Genomic DNA, 19,506 nt, shown 5'->3' on the forward strand with positions numbered 1-19,506 from the left:
CTGCCTCCTGACGCCTCCACGCGAGCACCCGCAGGCAGCCGCTGGCTCCCTGACCTGGGACGGGCGCATCTCCTCCCCCTGCACCCCCGGCCCGCCCGCCCGCCGAAAAAGAAACCTTGCTTCTCCCTCTGAAACGGGAACTCCGTCCTTACACTTGCCCCGGCCACGGGCTGAGTCGTCCTCCACGGAAGGTTCCGTGCTCTCGCACCCACAGCTGACCCTACCTTCAAAACACACCCTACACCTGACCACTTGTCACCTTCGCCCACTGCCAGCCTGGCCCATCTCCCGCCGGGGCTTGTGCCGGAGCGTCCTACGCAGCCTCCCTGCTTCCACCCACCAGTGGCCAGGGAAGGCTCTATAGATACAAGTTCATGGCATCCTCCGCCCAGCATCCTCCAGTGCCGTTCCCTCTTCCTTGGACTGGAAGTCTCTAAGACCTTACAACAGCTTCCAAAACCTGTGGTGATCTCTCCCCCTTCACTGCCTGTTGGACCTCGCCTCCTGCCATGGGCCCTTAGCTCACCTGCATCAGCCGCCACCACACCTGTCCTGCCCTCCTGTTAGGGCACTCCTCCCCCAGACTTCCATGAGCTCACTTCTCACTTTCCTCTGCTCTCTGCCCAGAGACACTCCCTGACATGACCTGTGCGTGACAGCACTCAGCCCTGGCCTTGCCCCCGCACTCCTCGCCTGCTCTCCATTGCCCACAGCATTGCCCCTCACAAACAGCTGCCTGTCTGTCCCTCCCCTCAGAAAGCAGGCTTCGTGAAGGCAGTAACTTCCTGTTCACAGTCTTACCTCTCTCAACACATGGAAGCATGGTTGAGGCACAAACATGCACATAAATAAGCACTTGATAAAAAACTTGGAGGAAGGAGAAGATGGCTGCTGGAAAAAAGGCTTGGGTGCCCACGCAGCTGAGGGGGAACCAGGAAGGACAGACTGAGAGATAAAAGATGAAGAGAAGAGCTGTCCTTCCTGACCTGGCGGTTCTAATCTGCGTGAGGCTTGAATATTGGTGAGTTCTGCACACCAGTTCTCTGGTGAGTTTTTTATCTTCAGCCATCTGCCACCTCTTTCCTGATGATACAGGTTTCTGGTCCTTGCAACCAAAATAGTCTTGACTCAGGCACTATCCTTCCATCCACCCTCCACATCTCCAGCCTACAGTTAGCCTCCCAACCAGCTAGACATCTGGTCATCTGTCTTAACATCTGTCTGCAAATCAAACAGCCTACTGGACTCTTCATCCCCAAGAGTGCCTACCTGCCCAGAATCCACCCATCCACCTATCACAACCAATAACTACCCCTCCACATGTCAAACACACACGTGGTAGTGTAGGGCCAGATCATGAAGAGGTTTGACACCAGCTAAATGGTAGGGACCTATGGAAGAATTTTGAGCAGAAAAGTTACATAATCAGTTCTGTATTATAGAAATAGAACACTGGCAGTTGTGAACAAGATGGATTAGAGGGGTGGAATCTAAAAGCAGGAGGACCAGTTGGGTTAATAATCCAATATTCCAGATGATGAAATGGGGGCAGAAGCAGAGTGGCTAGGGAAAGGAAACTTTGAGGAAAAGACAGGGAAACAGCCGTGGGAGCAGGCCTGCCCAGATGGGGGACCATCTAATGGGCCGTGGCTTAGCAACCCTCAGGTGGGCCCAGGCACTGTGCTTGCCGCAGCTCTCAGGTAAGGCTGCGTCTCCTGTACATTGGGCCCCAGAAGTTCAGGATGGTAGTTCCCGGGGGCCCAGTCCAGAACCAGTACTTTCTGGGCCCATCTAGAGCCCTCTGTCCTATAGCTCAAACCCCTGAACAAGTAGTATTTCCAGAATACACTGCCACCACCAACTCCAGCATCACAACTCAGCCCTGGCTGCAGAAAGCTGGGGCCTCTTTTCTGTTAATTTTCTCCAACTCCTCAGAGGCTGGGCCTCAGGCCCAGTGAAGTCACAGTTTGGGAGGCAGCCCTGGCTCCCTGCCGCCCACGGAGTCTATATTTGGAGCAAGACAACTCCCTACAGACATAGACTAGGGACCCACCCTGCAGCACTGCCCCAACTGATTTTACCTATTCAAGCAGTCACTTGCATTTTCATTTATTTGCTTATTCATTCATTCGGTCAGTCGTATTCATTCCATCCCCCTAGTATGATGTGGCAGGGACAGTAGGATGTGTGGCAGGCATGTATCGGTGTGTCAGTATATATGGGTATCTGGGTTGAAATAGGGGTAGCAGAACAGTCTCCCAGTGCTCTCCTCAGGGTTCAACAGTGTCGGTGACTCAGGATCAGGTCTAAGTGGCGTCTGTGGACACCTGTGAGTATGTGCATGCAGGCACGTGCTCTCTCAGGAGGCAGCTATGACTCAGCTGCACACGGCGTCTGTGTGTACCTGTGCGGCTAGGGCTATGTGTACAGGCGCGAGTTCTTGCCCCCACAGGGTGGGGGAAGTGGTTGCAACTGACTCAGCGGCATGTGGTGATTGGGTGCCCACAAACCAGCTGTGACTTTACACCTTGCTCACTTGCCAAACCAAACAACCAGCGTTGGGTGCAAATATTCTGCATAGAGTGTGCAGGGACAAAGTTCCAAGCCAGGGGCCTCCAATAAGCAGTGTGGATCCAGCTGATTCTGTCCCTCCACTGGCATAGGGCCCCCATCTCAACCTCTCTGGCCTGGCCTCCTGGAGGCTGGGAGACTGTGCCGCACATGGACTCCTCCACCACCCTCACCCACCAGTCCGAGTCTGCACACGTTAGGAATCAGGCCAAGAGGTACAGAGCTGCCAGCCCAATCCATTTTTCTCCCACTCCCCAAACGCCTCCTGTTTCAGCCCAGATTGTGTCTTTCTCCATCTGAGCCCAGTCGCAAGCTTAGCAAGCACAACCCTAGGAGCATTTCCATTCCTGGGGCTCCAGACCCACTGCCTCGGCTATGGCACTGCCTGGTCCCTCCCCATCTTCTTCCTCTGTGTTCCTTGCCCATCTATCCCCGACTGTCTCTCTCCTTATCTGTCCAAGGGTCTATCTTTGTCTCTTTCCGAGGCAGACTGTCTGCAGTGGAGGCTTCGCAGAAGTGGAGGTGTTGACAGGGTGGGGGTGTGAGGGGGCCACTCTGTGTCCCTACTTGAGCCTTATCAGGAAAACTGAAGTTACTGCTTAGGGCTCAGGCTGGAATTTCGCCCTAGATGACCTTGCTCTGTTTGCTGGGGCCTCCCCAGGGACAGCCAGGGTCAGACCAGTCAGAAAACAGGCCCTTGCTTGTTGGCGGCTCCCCCTCCCTCCTCACCCACTCTCATCGCACCGGTGGCCCCCAGCCAAGCCTGTCCGCAGAGGACACAGAGGAGAAAGAGCTGCCCCTTCCTCGGCTCTTACCGGAACAGGGCCCGAGCTGTGTGCGTGCTGGGGGCAGCGGGGAGGGATGAGTCATGACCAGAATGCTGCAGGCTACCAGCAGGGCACTCCCCAGGCCTCCAGAAGGAAACCTTGGGGCCTTTGGAGGAAGGGGGCTCCCCCACCTTCTCTTCTCATGGGCTTCCAGGCAGGCCTGCACTGCAGACGTGTGGTACATGCGGAAGGGCTGGGAGAGGCTCTGGAGTCAGGACACCTAGGCTTTGTCCCCCATCCGTCACTGCCTGCCCTTGAGCAATTACTTAACCCTCTGAGCCTCGTTTTCCTCATCCGTAAAGTAGGGGGAAATAGCACCTTTTGGGGCTTTTGAAGACAAAATGGGCCCGCCCACGGCTGGCTCTGGTGGGCTCCGCGTCCGTGGTTTTCTTCAGCCCTTGGCGGGGCAGGGCCCTTACCCACCCGCAAGGGACCGATCCTGCTGCGGGTGGGACAAGGGATGGCAGGGAGGCCAGGCCGTGGCGCACGCCTGCCACCTGGCGGCCCCCAGCAGCGTCACTCAGGCCAGCGTCCCACTTCCCCAACTCAGTCTGCCCACGCACAGGGGCACAGGGTCATCCCTTCAAAAGTGCCCACAGCTTACAGCCCCTGGCCTGGGCCACTTCAGGACCTGCCTGGCAGGCTCGGCGGGGACGGCTTCGTAGGGGTGTCCCTCTTTCAAGCCCAAAATAGGCCTGAGACTGCTGGCAACCCCGGTCCACTGTCCGGGGAGGGGTGGGGATGGGGGTGGATTCTGGCAATATTTTATTCTCTCTCCATACCTCTTTTGTCTCCATTTTCCACATTGAGTATTACTTTGTGTAAAAAAGAAAACTACAAACGTTATTTCTTTTATTAGATTTTATTTATTTGAGAGAGGGGGTGGGGGTGTAGGAGAGAATCCCAAGCAGACACTGCACCCAGCGCTGAGCTGGTTGCTGGGCTGGATCCTTCCATCCTGAGATCATGACCTGAGCCAAAATCAAGACTCTGTTGCTTAACTGACTGAGCTCCCCTGCCTCAGGTGCCCCCAAACGTTTTTTTGTTTTTGTTTTTGTTTGTTTTTGTTTTTAAATCAAGGAGAGAGGGGGCCTAACTGGCTTATCCATCAGGGAATCCTGGAAGTTTTGACTTTCTAGTATCTCTGTTTGCATGAAGTCTCCCATGGTTCGCTGGGAGGAATGGAGACTAGGACTTGAGGGCCTAGGATTGTTGGCCCATCTTCATGTGGCTGCCATTAATGCTCTTAAGAAGAAAGGCAGGGGAAAGTATCCCCAGCCTCAGGACAGGGTGGGGTAAATAAACAGACCAGAAATTCTGTAGAACAGAGTTGCTTGCAGGTCACTGTTGTCTCCTGTGAGCTCTGATCAGGCTCAGGGGAATATATCAGGGACATATTTGAGGACAAGGTTGTCTTGCCAAAAGGGGCCATTAGGGACACCTGGGTGGCTCAGCAGTTGAGCATCTGTCTTTGGCTCAGGGTGTGATCCTGAGGTTTTGGGATCAAGTCCCGCCTCAAGCTCCCTGTAAGGAGCTTGCTTCTCCCTCTACCTGTGTCTCTGCCTCTTTCTCTGTCTCTCATGAGTAAATAAATAAAATCTTTAAAAAAAAAAAAAAAAAGAGGGGGCCATTAAAAAGCCAGCCTTTGCTAAGGACCTACTAGGTGTCAATATAGCCATGAAGAGTCTGTCCCGCCCTTACAGAGCTTTGGGCTCACCTCTGAGAAAGTTCATCAGAGCTGAGTGCAGTAGGGAGCCTAACCCCACAGGTGTTGAGACAGAATCAGCAAGAACATCAGAAGTGGCAGTGGGAGCAGCTGCTGGGTGAGGCCCTGAGAAGGGAGTGGCTACTGCAGGATCCCAGAGGGGAAAGCAGAGGCAGGGGTTCCTGGGGCTCCTGGGAGTGGCAGTCCCAGGCTTTTGAGACCCACTTCAGAGCCTCGCTGTGGCCTTCCGAAGGGCTGGTATGACTGGAAAGTGGGAGTCTTGCTGAACAGGAGCCCTCATCCTGACTTCAAACATTTGCCAAGTACCTGTCTTTGCAGGACACCTCAGAAGTGACACCTGCCTATGGAAATGCAAAAAGCACATTCTCCAGTAGCTTTGCATGATCACCTATCTCAGTCACCTGCAGACTTTTCTCCGGTCTGCAAGTCTTTTGCCAGTTCAACAGCCAAATCCCCATTTTGTGTCCTGGCCCAGCCAAGTTGGAAAGCCCCTCATCACATGACTTTTGAAAGAAAATGCACCAGGTTGAAACAAGGCACGTGGGGGTTGGGGGGAAGGTATGTCTCTGCAATGTGAAGAAACCTGAACTTGTTGATATTCCCTCACCAGTGATGGACACCTGAACAGTATGTGAGACCCCTGGACACCCCTGGAAGGATACTTGACCTGTGCATGACCCCCGCTGAGAAGAGAGAGTCTCACTCAGGGTGACACAGGAACGTAAAACCACGAGTAGAACCCAGATCTGGGTCACTCGGAAATCCAGCCTCCATTCCCACTCAGTACTTTTTTTCTTTAAAGATTTTATTTATTTATTCATGAGAGACACAGGCAGAAGGAGAAGCAGACTCTGCATAGGGAGCCCGACATGGGACTCGATCCCGGGTCTCCAGGACCATGCCCTGAGTCAAAGGCAGACACGGTTTCAACTGCTGAGCCACCCAGGCGTCCCCCCACTCAGTACTTTTGAAGGCCACTGACTTAAATAAAATCTTTAAAAAAGGGCAGCCCTGGTGGCGCAGCGGTTTGGCACCGCCTGCAGCATGGGGTGTGATCCTGGAGACCTGGGATTGAGTCCCGCATCAGGCTCCCTGCATGGAGCCTGCTTCTCCCTCACCCTCCTTCTGCCTGTGTCTCTGCCTCTCTCTGTGTGTCTATGAATAAATAAATAAAATCTTAAAAAAAAAAAAAGGGATCCCTGGGTGGCTCAGCGGTTGAGCATCTGTCTTCAGCCCGGGGCGTGATCCTGGAGTCCTGGGATCGAGTCCCACGTCGGGCTTCCTGCATGGAGCCTGCTTCTCTCTCTGCCTCTCTGTGGCTCTCATGAATAAATAAATAAAATCTTTAAAAAAAAAAAATGAAGGCCACTGACTTCTTGTAATCTCAGGCTGTGAGGATAGCCACACTAGAAAAAAGCCATTCACCCTGTCCCTTTAGCCATCTTACGGCTGATTGTGCTGTGGGAAGTACAGGGCCTTGGGACTCAGGGGTTAAGTTTTCTACACTCCTTTTAGGATTCCTTGTGTGTTCCGGGGAAACATATTTCAGATGCGAATGGCCTTCAAATGGGAACAGAGAGCCCAGTTTGGCAGCCCTAGGTAGTGGTGCTGCTGCTTCTCACGTGGGAGGAGGGGGCTGGGCCTGGGCTTCTGAGGGGAGCAGAGGGACAGAGGAGTGTGGAGGTGGCAGCGATCCCGGCACCCCGAAAACCAACCTGTGGGCTCACAGTACATCCCTGGGAAGCTGGCCCAGGATGGCCCATCAGGAGGGCAGAGCATCTGAGATCAGAGGGAGGAAATGCACAAAGTGGGGCCCACAGAGGCCTGCTCTGAGACCCAGTGTGGGCGGCAGGGGTCAAAGCAGAGTATCAGCTGAGGGGAAGAGGCAGGGTAGCAAGGGACAGGAAGTGAGGGGTTCAGATGGGGAGGAAGAGTCAGCTGCTAGCCTCAGGGACTGAATGGAATGGGGGCTGCTTGCCTCTCCCCACTCCACGCCTTGCTGGCTCTCAGCCAAGCCCTGTAGATTGCTGCTGAGGAGGTGGACATTAACAGGGGGAAGGTCCGCAGTCCTGTGGGTACGCAACCCTAAGACAGAAGAGGACAGAAGAGGAACCTGAGGCTAGCTCTGGTTGGAAGTTAGTGTCCACCACAACTTGGCGACTGCGCAGGGCCGAGGACTCAGCAACCTCAGGCCTACAGAAGCTGAGCATAGGACTAGAGCGGTCAGGGCCCTCCCTCCATAGAAAGCTGAAGCATGGACACACAACTGGCTGGGGTAATGGGGGACAGAAAGACACTGAGGTAAACATGTTTGATGTCCAAATGTAAAGAGGAGGCAGAGCGTATAATGAACTGCATCCTAGAAGACGTATTCCAGTGTGGATTTGGCTCGTCCCCTTCCAGGTACTTCTCTGCAAAGTGAGGGGTTTAGACAGACTGACCTCTAGGGACCAGCCTGGCATTCTCGAGGCACTAGAGTTACAAATAGGGACCAGAACAAACCTTGTGTGTGAAGCTGATACATTTTACTTATAGAACAACTGTGCATTTCCAGCATCCCAGAAGGTTCACTTACGCTCTTTTGCAATCAACAACCACCCTTCATACCCCAGGGTCACTAGAATTCTGACTTGGAAATCCACCAATTAGCTTTGGTGGTTCTGGAAATCAATAATCATGCAGAATGTTCTCTGGTTTCTTTGCTCAACGTGATGTGAGATTCATTCATGTTGCATCTCTCAGTGATGTGTTAGACCTAATAAAAAATGCAGTATCCTGGGGCACCTGGGTGGCTCACTCAGTTAAGAATCTGCCTTCGGCTGAGGTCATAATCCTGAATTCCCTGGACCAAGTCCCCAGTCTGGCTCCCTGCTCAGCAGGGAGTCTTCTTTTCCCTCTGCCCCTCTCCCACTGCGGGCACGCTAAGTAAATAAGCAAGGAAAGAGGAAGAGAAAGAAACCTATATCTTAAATGATTCCCAAAACCGATCCTTTCAATACATTTTGAGCCCCAGCTGTGAACTGGTGAAGGCTGGGCAGTGCCTCTTCCCACCCCATGTGGCCTCAGGCTAACTGCTCCTGGCTCTGCGGGCTGCTGTGCCTTGCTGGCACTCCTCTGAGGGCACAACGAGAGGCTCTGTCAAGCGGAACGGGCACCGAGGCAAGGCACACCACCAGCTGGACAGTAAATCTGACACTCACTCCTTACCACCCACTCAGTGGTTCTGGTAGACCCTCCCTCCCTCTTCTGGAAAGAAAATCAAGGTCATGGCAACTTTTGTATTTCACACCTCAGCAACCTGCATCGCAGAAAGACTTTAGAACATAGCCAAGGCAATTCTCTTTGGATCTGTGTTAAAAGGGCAATTTTACAGAGTTTCTGAAGCACAAAGCCCCACACTGGCTTGTGCCAAGGCTCCTGCCATCTGCTCTCTGCCAGCTCACAGAGCAAGTGGCCTCCCTCCTTCCCATTTCTACCGAAGAGGTCAACTCCTGGGACTCCTTGAGGGAAAACCCTGACTCGTGTTCTGGACACTAGAACTCGCCTCTCTGAAGAGCAGGTTTTCTCAGCCTTGGCACTACTGACACCTCAGGCCAAAAGACTCTTGATTACAGGGGACCAACTGTCCCTGAATTATGGAATGTTTGGCAGCATCTCTGGCCTCTCCACACCAGATGCCAGTAACACACACAGTTGTGACAACCAAAAATGTCTCCATATGTTGCCAAATGTCCCCCAAGGGGGCAAAATTGTCCCCTGTTGGGAACCACTACAGTAAAGAAAGATGTTTAAAAAAATACCAGTGAGTGTGTGCTCTCTCCTTCTAGAAGGGAAAGATCAGCTTTCCAAGACACAATCAAGCTAGACCGAGTGAGTGGGCCAGCTTAGTCCACAGTAGGCATTTTAATCCTGGCAACCGTGTGAGACTAAAACAAAAAACCACACTGTTTACTCTGGTAAAAACCGAAAGAAAAACTAATAGGCATAAAAGGAAAATTCGGGAAAGCAGAGGTTAAGAGGATTCGGAGGTAAGGGCAACAATGAGGGAGAAAACATCTTTGTAAGTTCCCGTTTATGAGCGCACATGTCGGCCATGGTTTCCCACATGAGTGACTCAAACACCAAACATGAAGCCATAGCTAACCTCATGACAGCTCTGGTTTGGGGGGGTCCAAGCTCCAAACTCAGTATTTTCAGGAAGTATCCCTAAACTCAAGTTCATCTCATTCTATGAAAATACACACACATACACACGACCTTACCTTCTGTTAAATCAGACAATTTAAAATGCATGCTGTTCTGGTACTTTTATTTTCTTACTGAGTCCATTTTACTAAAAAACAAAACAAAAAAAACCCAAACATACAAAACATTTTTAATACATCTTAGAAAATTAGCAAAAAATTAAGAAAGTTCAGCATATTACATTGTACAATATTTAGGTAAGAATACTTGAAAATTATAAATATTTGTTCCCTCTCAACATAGGACATCATAAAAATACATTTTTAAAACTTTCTTCATGTATAATTCCTATAAATGATCAAGTCCCTATTTTATTAAGGAAAGGCCTGATTATGACAAGCATTCACACATTCCTGAAATGTTCTGTACAGTTAACTACAAAAGTAAAAGCAAGGGGTCTGGCAGCACACTGACCGCTGAAACCATCTTAAATATTAGAAAGGCTTCAGTTAGTATCAAATTATCATTCCAAATGGGATTTACCGAGTTCATCTCTGCGCTGTCTTTGATTCCTAAGTTTCTATCTCCGCCAAAGCACTGCGTGAAGGCATTTCCTTCCTGGAGCTGATGCCACGGGGCCGGGATGTCAATCAGCATCAGCAGAAACCGATACATAGGGGACAGCGACCTCCCAGCGCAGGCCAGGACCCCCCGGGCCATGGGGACCCCTGAGTGGGGGCCACTCGCAAGTAGCCATGGCAACTGGCTCCACGAGGCAGGCAGAGCAGTCAATCTAGCTGGAAGGGCATGTGCTGGGGAAAGGCTGAGCAGGGGCCCCAGCGGTGCCCCCACCCCTACCCCTACCCCCGTACCCATGGCAGCTGGTGGCACCCGCCCCCCGCCGGCTCTGTGCTCTGCCTGATTCCAGCAAGCACCTGAGGGAGCTAAAGGGAGTTTTCAGAAGCTGAAGTTTTCCAAGAAAGTAAATAAAGAGCATGATAGTGTCGACTTTTTCTTTTCATGTAGGCCCTTATTTTCAGGAAGATAAACAAGAAGGCTTCCTTCGTATATTGAGCTGACAGGAGGCAGGGAAGGAAGAAGGGTTGGAAGCAGCCAAGCCAGTTCCTGTGTGTCCAGCATCAGCATCCCAGCTACAGCCGGAGGGTGCACACTCGACGGGGCCCCTGCCCGCTCGTCACTGCGTCACTGGTCACTCAGTGCTCTTCTTCCCTTTCCAGCTCTTCTCTCTCTCTTCAAGTTCCGCCTGGGTGAACGCTGCAGGGCCCCAGTTAGTGATCAGGTGGGGGTTTTTGGAACCTAGGGACAAACACACATTACATACAGGAAGTCCCATACCCTTCACTTAACACAACCGTTTTCCCACAGATAAAACAGTAACTTTCTCTTTTATTTCTGAGAAATATCCATAAATGTCATACTGGCCAAAACAACCAGAAGACGTGCACAAGAGGAATTACCTGGGCCTTCTGATCCTTTACACAGCAAATTATTTAAGAGAAATTGACCCTAACTAGCTTTTTTTTTTTCTTTTTTTTTTTTTTAAAGATTTTATTTATTTATGAGAGACACAGAGAGAAAGAGAGAGAGGCAGAAACACAGAGGGAGAACAGGCTCCATGCAGGGAGCCTGACGTGGGACTCGATCCAGGGTCTCCAGGATCACACCCTGGGCTGAAGGCAGCACTAAGCCGCTGAGCCACCTGGGCTGCCCCACTAGCTTGGTTTCTATATATTTGGGCTAACGAAGATTTTCAGCACAACTCAAATACAAAAATAAAACAAAAATAAACTGGAAATATATCTGAACACTTCAAGGAGCATGTTACCTGGCTCTATCAATCGGATTAACCCTTCATGCTGTGCCACTTTGTCCTTCCAGCTCTTGGTCTTACTAGTTGCCATCTCCAGCTTCTTCTTAACTCCCTGGAACAGAAGTAGATTTCGGATCATGCAGACACAGTGGGAGTTTAAGAGCCAAGTAATAATGTCTGGGCACTTACTACATCCTTTTGGGTAATCCCACGGAATCCTCCAGCCACTCTAAAGAGGCAGGAACTCTTACTACCCGCATCTGACAGACACAGAAACCGGAATGCAGAATCTGACTAACCTGCCCAAGGGCGCCCCACACACCTAGTTGCAATGCTGCACAGGAATGTCTCCTGCGTGCACATCAGGCTCACCGCCCCTAGGCTCCATCCACATCCCGTCTTCCCCTCCTGCGTGTGACTTTAGGGTAACTCTCTCTGACAGCTGACACCACTTCAGCTTCATCAGTAAATGGCCCTGAAGGGACGCTGAGGAAGGAGGTTTGCTTCCAGGTTCCACTGGACCCTTCTAAGTTGCTAAGAACCTGCCACTCTTCTCAGCAGCCTAGCATGTGGGGCACCCAGGTCTCACCCCAGTGGGACTTAGGGACACCACCCTGTGGGCTGCTTCCTCCAGTGCTCAGAGGACAGCCTCCCAGTCACAGCTGTTCTGCTGTCCAGGGGGCCAAGGCCAGGCCCTCTTCAGGGAGGTCAGGATCACTGGCAAGGAGCCAGGGGAACCCTCCTGCATCTGTATTCCCCCTCTGGGTGCTCGGCCTCAGCCTCAGAGGCACGGGCTGCCTCCCGTAACTGCCGTTCTACCTGTAGTTCCTGCATCCTTAGAGTCTTCTCTACTGCTTAGCAGGTAATCCCCTTGTTGTGGGTAATCACTGCTTCTATTAAGCTTCCCGTGTTCAAATTACTGTGTGCCTCCTCACTGGACATCACCAGATCCACCTCACCACCTGCAAGAACTACTTCTTACAGCTAAGCAAAATTCTCACTGTAGCCTCTTAAAATAAGCAAATATTATTTCTCAAGGTTTCAGTTTTTACTTTAATTCCCGTTAGTTAACATAGAGTGTTATATTTAGAGGTCTAAATGTTTGGTTTTACCACTTTACATGCACATTTGCAGGGATGAGGTTAATTACCTCATACTGCTCAAGTGCCTGTTTCCGCTCGAGCTCGAGTTGCTCCAGCTGTTCCATGGCTTCCTGAAGGGCCTGTTCTTTCATGACACGCTGATTCTCCAACTCCTGCTTCTCTGCCTCGGTTGTCTGAATGGCCTGCTGCTGCTCCAAGTGCCACTTTTCTAGTTCAGCCCTCTTGGAAGATTCTTCCTCTAGCAACCTGTAACACAGAGAGTCAGGATCAAACCTGCCTGGGCTCCCACACCCACCCTAGCAGGTGACAGAGCCACTGAGAGGAGCACACAGACCTCAGGTCATCTAATCCACCTCCCTCATTTTACAAGGAAGAAACTAGGAGCCACAGAGGCCCATATTCACAAAGTTGGTAAGGTAACCCATGTATCCTGCCCTGCTCCTGTTTCACCCTTTTTTTGAAAACAAAAGTAACATTTATGAAAGGTTTAATGTGCCACAAACTGGGCCAAGAGCTAAGTGTATTTTCCCAATCCTCACAATAAACTTAAGTGCTATCAATATGCACAGGTCAACGATGAAGAAAGTGAAGTGACCTGTATCAAGTCATTCACCTGGCAGGTAAGAGGGCCAAGTTTTGAAATTTGCCTGGTTGCTAGAGCATTAAAACACTTTTCATCTAATACAAACCTATTATCAAGGACAAAGCTAACAAACTAATAGAAGGTGAAGGAAGAAGGAGCCAACAAAAGGCAGAATAAAACAGATACCACTTACTGAACAATCACTACATGTCAGAACCATAACTTCATGATTGCTAACCCCCCATCAATCTGCAAGGTATTATCATCCCTCCAGATGAAGCAATAAAAAATCAGGGTGTTTAAAAGTATGTTGCGCAGGTAGTAGTGGATTTTAACCAAGGTCTGTGTGACTCCAAAATGTTATCTTTGAATAACTGGCTATCTAAGAATATCCAATTACGGAGACATTTAAATATACTAACGTATAATCCAAACCTGTACCCAAAGTACAGACAGTGTAGTTAGATGCCAGCCCAGCACGGGGCACACCTCCAGTGGCCTGACCATCAGCATGCTCTTTCAAAGCCAGTGACTGAAGGAATAAAGTAATAGTCCAGACAGTCTCCTGTCACCACTCCCAGCAGGCCCTCTATGATACCCTGCGGGCTGGTTATCCTGAGGGATGGGCCACCCACTGCTTCACAAATTTGGTGAGTTTATTTACAGGCAGCCTCATCCCTAGGAAGTTCTTCCTCAACTAGAAGGAGCTCTCCCACCCACTACCCCTAGTACTACACAAGACCATTCACTCCCTCCCCCTATGTCTCCTGGAGTGTGAGATCCACAACTGAACACAAGACTGCAAATGTGGTATGACCAATGTTTACCTACTCAGTGTACATGTAGTATGCACCTTCTGTGTGCTTTTCTAGGGACTGAATGAGACTAGAAAGGCCTGTTGTTTCTTCATCCTAGTGGTAAGAGTATGGAGGGGAAATGGACATTTGGAGGTATTCAGGCTACCCAGTGTGAATCCCCTTCATGTGTCCAAGGAATCTACCACAGTAGGAGTCTTGGTGGGAAGCAGGGCCCATCTCCCACTACATAAGCCACAGACCCCCGCCCTCCTGCCCTTTGGCAGCCAGGGCTCAGTGGAAGCCTGAGCTGGGCTTGGCTAAGCAGATGCCCTTCCTGGCACTCTGACACTGAAGCAACTGACACACAGGAGCAGAGACAATGGAGACTTTATCTTGCTGTTGGTGGCAACATCCAGTGTTGAGTGACAGCAGAGGCAATGGTGACATCAGCAGCATCCTCAATGATCTTTCCCCCATGGATGGGTTTGTGCTGTGGTTGGGCTGCTCAGCCTCCTTTGGTTAAGCCAGTATTCAGGTCTGGCCACCTGTCTGCTCTAAAATAGATAGAAGGCCTGTCCAGAGCCCCAGAAGCGAGGCTCTATCAGGGCCCGAGAATGAGAACAAACAAGTTGGCCAGCCAAGCCTCCAGGGTCTTTCCAATCTGGCAGACAGTCCCCCCTCTTCACCAGGACCTTAAGTCATTCCTAGAAATGTCGTTAGCCCAAGCAAAGTACTTAAAGGCACAGGATACAAACTGATGTGGCACCTGGCCTGAAGCTTCCTCACAGTCTCCTCATCTTGCCGGGCCTGTCTCTCATCCTCGAGAGCCTCCTGCAGCTTTAGGTACATGTCTTCCAGCTCCCGTACTCGCTGCAAATACTGTTCCAGTTCAGAGGACTTCTGGGCAACCTGTTCTTCCATCTGCTGTCTGATCTGATGGCATAAAAGGGTCACGTTAAACTCAGGTTGCTTTTACCCTCAGGGCAAGTCTCCCACTGTTCCACCATCATGAACGATGCCACTGCCCACAGTGCATTGGGGTGGGCAGGGCCCAGTCCTTCCCTCCCAGAATGGCAGGTGGAGGAAGGAAAGCACCAACTCAACACCAATACCAACACCACACCCAGAGTCTGGGGACACAAACTATGATTCCTCCCCAGTAGGGTTCCATCCCTTCCATGCCACACTTTAAGGTCAAGTCAAGAAAAAAAAAAAACTATTTCCCTGAATAATTTCTTTTTAAATTCTTTTCTATTATAATGCCACAACCTCTTTACCCACAATCTTCTCCAAAAGGAATGAATCTCTGCCTTAGAACAGTCAAAGGATTAAAATAAAGGGGAACGGGAAGACTGAGCAACAGCCAGGGTCCTCTCACCTCTGGCTGCTCAAGGCCCCTTTGCTCCGTCCCTGGGGCACATCCAGCCCTGGGGGGACTCAAGTACCTAAGTTAGTGCCCTAACAAGTATATGTGTTCTCCTTTCTGAATTAAACAGTTTTAAATCTCTGCCTTAAAAATTGAAAGACAAGGACATCTAAATGTAACAGCACAGTATGTGTCTGTAGTTTATAAAATTCTCACTGCTCACTTCATCCTCAGAAGAGTCATGAGATATCACATGACAAGGCCTCCAACTTAAAGAAGAAAAAAACTAATGCTCAAAAGCAGGTGCAGAGAGGAAAGAAACCCAGATCTTCTGGCTGTGAAAGCCGTGCTCCTTCACCCCACATCTGCCTGCCTGTGTAATTTTCTCTCATAACAGGAACACGTCTGTCTCAATGCGAAGCAACAAAAAGTTACTTAAAAAATGTCAAGAGCATCTACTTAATGGAGAGTGGGCTCAGTTCTCTTCCACACATTACAACTCTGTACACAGACCTGTGTTCCAATGAACTAGCTAATCACCTAAAGCAACCTGGCTCTTGGGTCTCTTGGGGGATGGGAACCTCTAAGATGAATCAGAGCTGCTAAGAGCAGCAGATCAGAATTCATATGTTCTCATGATCTCAGAACCTCCCCACGAACTTTGCTCATTACAGAAGAGAAATACCATGCTTACTTTTTCCATAGCTATTTATTTTCCAAGCCAGGACTCTTTGAGAAGGAAAAGGGATGCTGTTAATAACTATATCCGGATAGCAAGGACTATCCTAGGCAAACCAAGATATATAGTCACCCTAACCACAGTATTTAGCCCCCACCCCATTCCATGAATTTCTCTTCTGGAGTCCTGAAAGCAAGGTTTATATCTTTTTATCTTTATATCTTTGGCATGGTGCCGGGCACACAGAAGGTGCTCAATAAACCCATAATGAATAAAGAAACACAGAACTTCCCCATAGCTCACTGCATGTCAGAAGCATAGCCTAGCTGACACAAAGGCCTCACTCTGGCTTCCCAGGCCTTGGCCCCTCCCGCTTCACCCAGACTGGCTCTGTGAGCCAATGCAGCAGCATTCCAAGTTCCCAGCTGTGTGGTACTCACAAGCTTCTCTCGCTCCAACTCTGTGCTGAACCTGGCCTGTAGTTCCACTTGAGTCTGAAGGCGTTTCTTTTCTTCTTCTGCTGCACGAGATGCTGCTTCTTCCAGTTTCTACCCAATCAAAAACCCACCCACAGAAAAGCAGTAAATATTAGAGTGGAGGTGTGTTAGAAAGTGAAATGGGGGCACCTAAGGTGGCTTAGTCAGTTAAGCATCTGATTTTGGCTCAGGTCATGATTCCAGAGTCCTGGGATGGAGCCCTGCATCTGGGCTCCCCAATCAGTGGGGAGTCTGCTTCTCCCTCTGCCCCTCCCACTGCTCATGCTCTCTCTCTCTCTTTAATAAATAAAATCATGGGGGATCCCTGGGTGGCTCAGGGGTTTGGCACCTGCCTTCGGCCCAGGGCATGATCCTGGAGTCCCAGGATCAAGTCCCACATCGGGTTCCCTGCACAGAGTCTGCTTCTCCCTCTGCCTGTGTCTCTGCCTCTCTCTCTCTCTGTCTGTCTCTCATGAATAAATAAATAAAATCTTAAAAATAAACAAACAAAATCTTTTTAAAAAATCTATATATGAAAAAAAGGAGAAAAATGGCCACACTTAAGCACATGGGAAAAGCCAAACATTCTTAATGTTCAATCAAGATGGAAAAAAAGCTTTGAGATCCACTGGAATTCCATTCCAACAATTTTCCATTCAATATACAAAATAAATTAGGTAAATGAATGACTTTTTAAGTCTGAAGAACATCATGAAAAGAAAATTTTGTATAGTCATTGAGTTAAATTTAACTTGCAAATGTACTCATGAGGTTCAACATCTATTTCTTTTTTTTTTTTTTTTTTTAAGATTTTATTTCTTTATTCATGAGAGACACAGAGAGAAACACAGAGGCAGAGACACAGGCAGAGGGAGAAGCAGGGCCCATGCAGGGAGCCTGACGTAGGACTTGATCCCATGTCTCCAGGATCACCCCCTGGGCTGAAGGCGGCACTAAACCGCTGAGCCACCCAGGCTGCCCTCAACATCTATTTCTTGAGTTCTTTCTGTACGGTTTTATCATCTCACACATTATTCCTTAAAACTTAACAGAGCTTGACTTAACAAGGGTGGCAATGAGGAGCTCCATGGACCCATTCCCCTAGTGGAACATCCATAACTGGTGAAAATAATTTAAAAACAAAAAACAAAAAAAAAAAAAAAAAAACACCAAAACGATTTAAAGTCTCTGGAAATTATCTTAAGAGCATACAGCAAATTGAGACCATTTATCCAAGAAAATCTACTAAATCTTACTAAGAACAGTGAGTCTGTGGCATTTGAGCCATAGTGTGCCTTCTTCCTTTCCTCCCTACAATGTCAGTGAGAACAAAGTTCTACTCCTGGTAAAGAGGGAGCTCTTTCCTCAGCTCATAGTCTAGCTACAGTACCCCACCCCAGAAAGAGCAGCCACTAGTATTCTCATTCTTTCCAGCCCCATGTTGCAGAACCTCTATTCCAAGCAAAAGTGACTAAGAGGTCTGAGACTCTTTCTTCCACCCAGCCCCGCTGAACTCAGGGATGACAGGCAGAAATTACTAGGCACAATCAGCCCCTTGTCCCAATTACCTGTACAGAAGAAATTCCACACCAAAAGAGGCAAGCCTAGAAGACCAGAGGCTACCACCTCCTTCTGGTGACAGGCTCATAAAGCAGGAATACCATGCCAATAGAAAGAGACTATTTGTTTCTGCCACGAGCTCCAGAGCACTGGCACATCGGTTTGGCCAGCCAGATAGGCAAGATCAGAAGTTCTCCCCAAAAGACATGACATAACTTTTTAAAAAGATTTTATTTATGGGATACCTGGGTGGCTTCAGCGGTTGAGCGTCTGCCTTTGGCTCAGGGCGTGATCCCCAAGTCCTAGGATCGAGTCCCACATAGGGCTTCCTGCGGGGAACCTGCTTCTCCCTCTGCCTATGTCTCTGCTTCTCTCTGTGTATCTTTCATGAATAAATAAATAAAATCTTTAAAAATATTTTTTTATTTATTTATTAGAGAGAGAGAGAGAGAGAGCATACAAGCAGGAGGGGGCGTGGGCAGGCAGAGGAAGAGGGAGAAGCAAGCTCCCTGCAGGGCTCAATCCCAGGACCTTGGGATCATGACCTAAGCCAAAGTCAGATGCTTAACTGACTGAGCCACCCAGGCGCCCCAGAAATGTTATTTAAAAGGTTATTTAAAACACAGGGTGAAGAAGTTCAAACTTAATGATACTCTTGAAAGCAACAGAAATTTTAAGGAATTAAGAGGTGGCTCATTGCTCCACAAGACCAACAAACTAAACCACAGATCAGCTAGAAGTTAGAAACTGAGACAGAAAAGAGCCCTCATGTAATAGGAACAAGTCTCAAAGACCACAAGTGGGCTTGAATTTAAGTAATATCAGACTCCGGAGCAATTTAGGTCCAGTGCCACTGTTGAAAACAATAGAACTCTAACAGCTGGATAGGATACCAAAAGAGGCAGACAGCTTAACAGAGATATCAGAGACAGAGACACACAAAGAGAACCGTGCTAACGTCCTGGTCATCCCAGGGTGCTTTGTGCGTGCCCAAGGCTGTGCCTGAAGAAGACAGTCAAGAGGCTTCACAGTGTGAAGAAAACAGACCTCACTGTAATAGCCCAGCCACGTCACTAAACAAATGAACAAGCAAACAGCATGCCCTGAGGGGAGGGAGGAAATCCATACCCAGAGTTGCTACAATATATGGTCTAAAAAGTCCAGTTTTCCAAATGGAAAGATATTTCATGATCATGGATTGGAAGAATAAACACTGTTACAATGTTCCACCCAAGGCAATCTAATGTAATGTAATCCCTATCAAAAATCAACAGCATTTTTCACATAACTAGAACAAATAATCCTAAAATTTGTATGGAACCACAGAAGACCCTAAATAGCAAAAGCAATCTTGAAAAGGAAGAACAAGACTGGAGGTATCACAATCCCAGATTTCAAGATAGACTATATAAAGCAGTAATAATCAAACAGTATGGTACTGGCACAGACACACAGATTAATGGAAAAGAACAGAAAACCCAGAAATAAACCCACAATTATATGTTCAATTAATGTACAACAAAGGAAGCAGGAATGGGAAAAAGTCTCTTCAACAAGTGGTGCTGGGAAAACTGGACAGCTACATGCAAAAGAATGAAACTAGATCACTTTCTTACACCATACACAAAAATAAATTCAAAATGGATGAAAGCCCTAAATGTGAGACTTGAAACCATAAAAATCCTAGAAGAGAGCACAGGCAGTAATTTCTCTGACATCACTTCAGAGCATCATTCTTTTAGATAGGTCTCCTGAGGCAAAGAAAACAAAAGCAAAAATAAACTATTGGGACTATATCAAAA

General features: G+C 48.9%; 1 protein-coding gene and 1 long non-coding RNA gene across 3 annotated transcripts in view; one reads left to right on the forward strand and one right to left on the reverse strand.

The window, feature by feature from the left end:
- Window positions 1-230: 230 nt before the first annotated feature.
- On the forward strand, window positions 231-6,316 carry LOC144294690 (uncharacterized). The gene is made up of 2 exons (XR_013362084.1): window positions 231-1,021; window positions 5,443-6,316. It is a non-coding gene; the product is annotated as an uncharacterized LOC144294690 (long non-coding RNA).
- Window positions 6,317-9,416: 3,100 nt separating this feature from the next.
- SWAP70 (switching B cell complex subunit SWAP70) overlaps window positions 9,417-19,506 on the reverse strand; it is a 74,743-nt gene continuing 64,653 nt past the window's right edge. For both annotated transcript variants that reach the window (XM_077866522.1, XM_077866523.1), the window contains exons 8-12: window positions 16,109-16,216; window positions 14,390-14,556; window positions 12,291-12,489; window positions 11,156-11,252; window positions 9,417-10,626 (exon numbers count right to left, since the gene is read on the reverse strand). In XM_077866522.1, coding sequence (XP_077722648.1) covers window positions 10,520-10,626; window positions 11,156-11,252; window positions 12,291-12,489; window positions 14,390-14,556; window positions 16,109-16,216 — 678 coding nt within the window. In that variant the 3' untranslated portion in view covers window positions 9,417-10,519. The remainder of the gene's footprint in view (window positions 10,627-11,155; window positions 11,253-12,290; window positions 12,490-14,389; window positions 14,557-16,108; window positions 16,217-19,506) is intronic.

Source organism: Canis aureus, chromosome 23 (genome assembly GCF_053574225.1).
Source record: "Canis aureus isolate CA01 chromosome 23, VMU_Caureus_v.1.0, whole genome shotgun sequence".
Taxonomy (NCBI): Eukaryota; Metazoa; Chordata; class Mammalia; order Carnivora; family Canidae; genus Canis; species Canis aureus.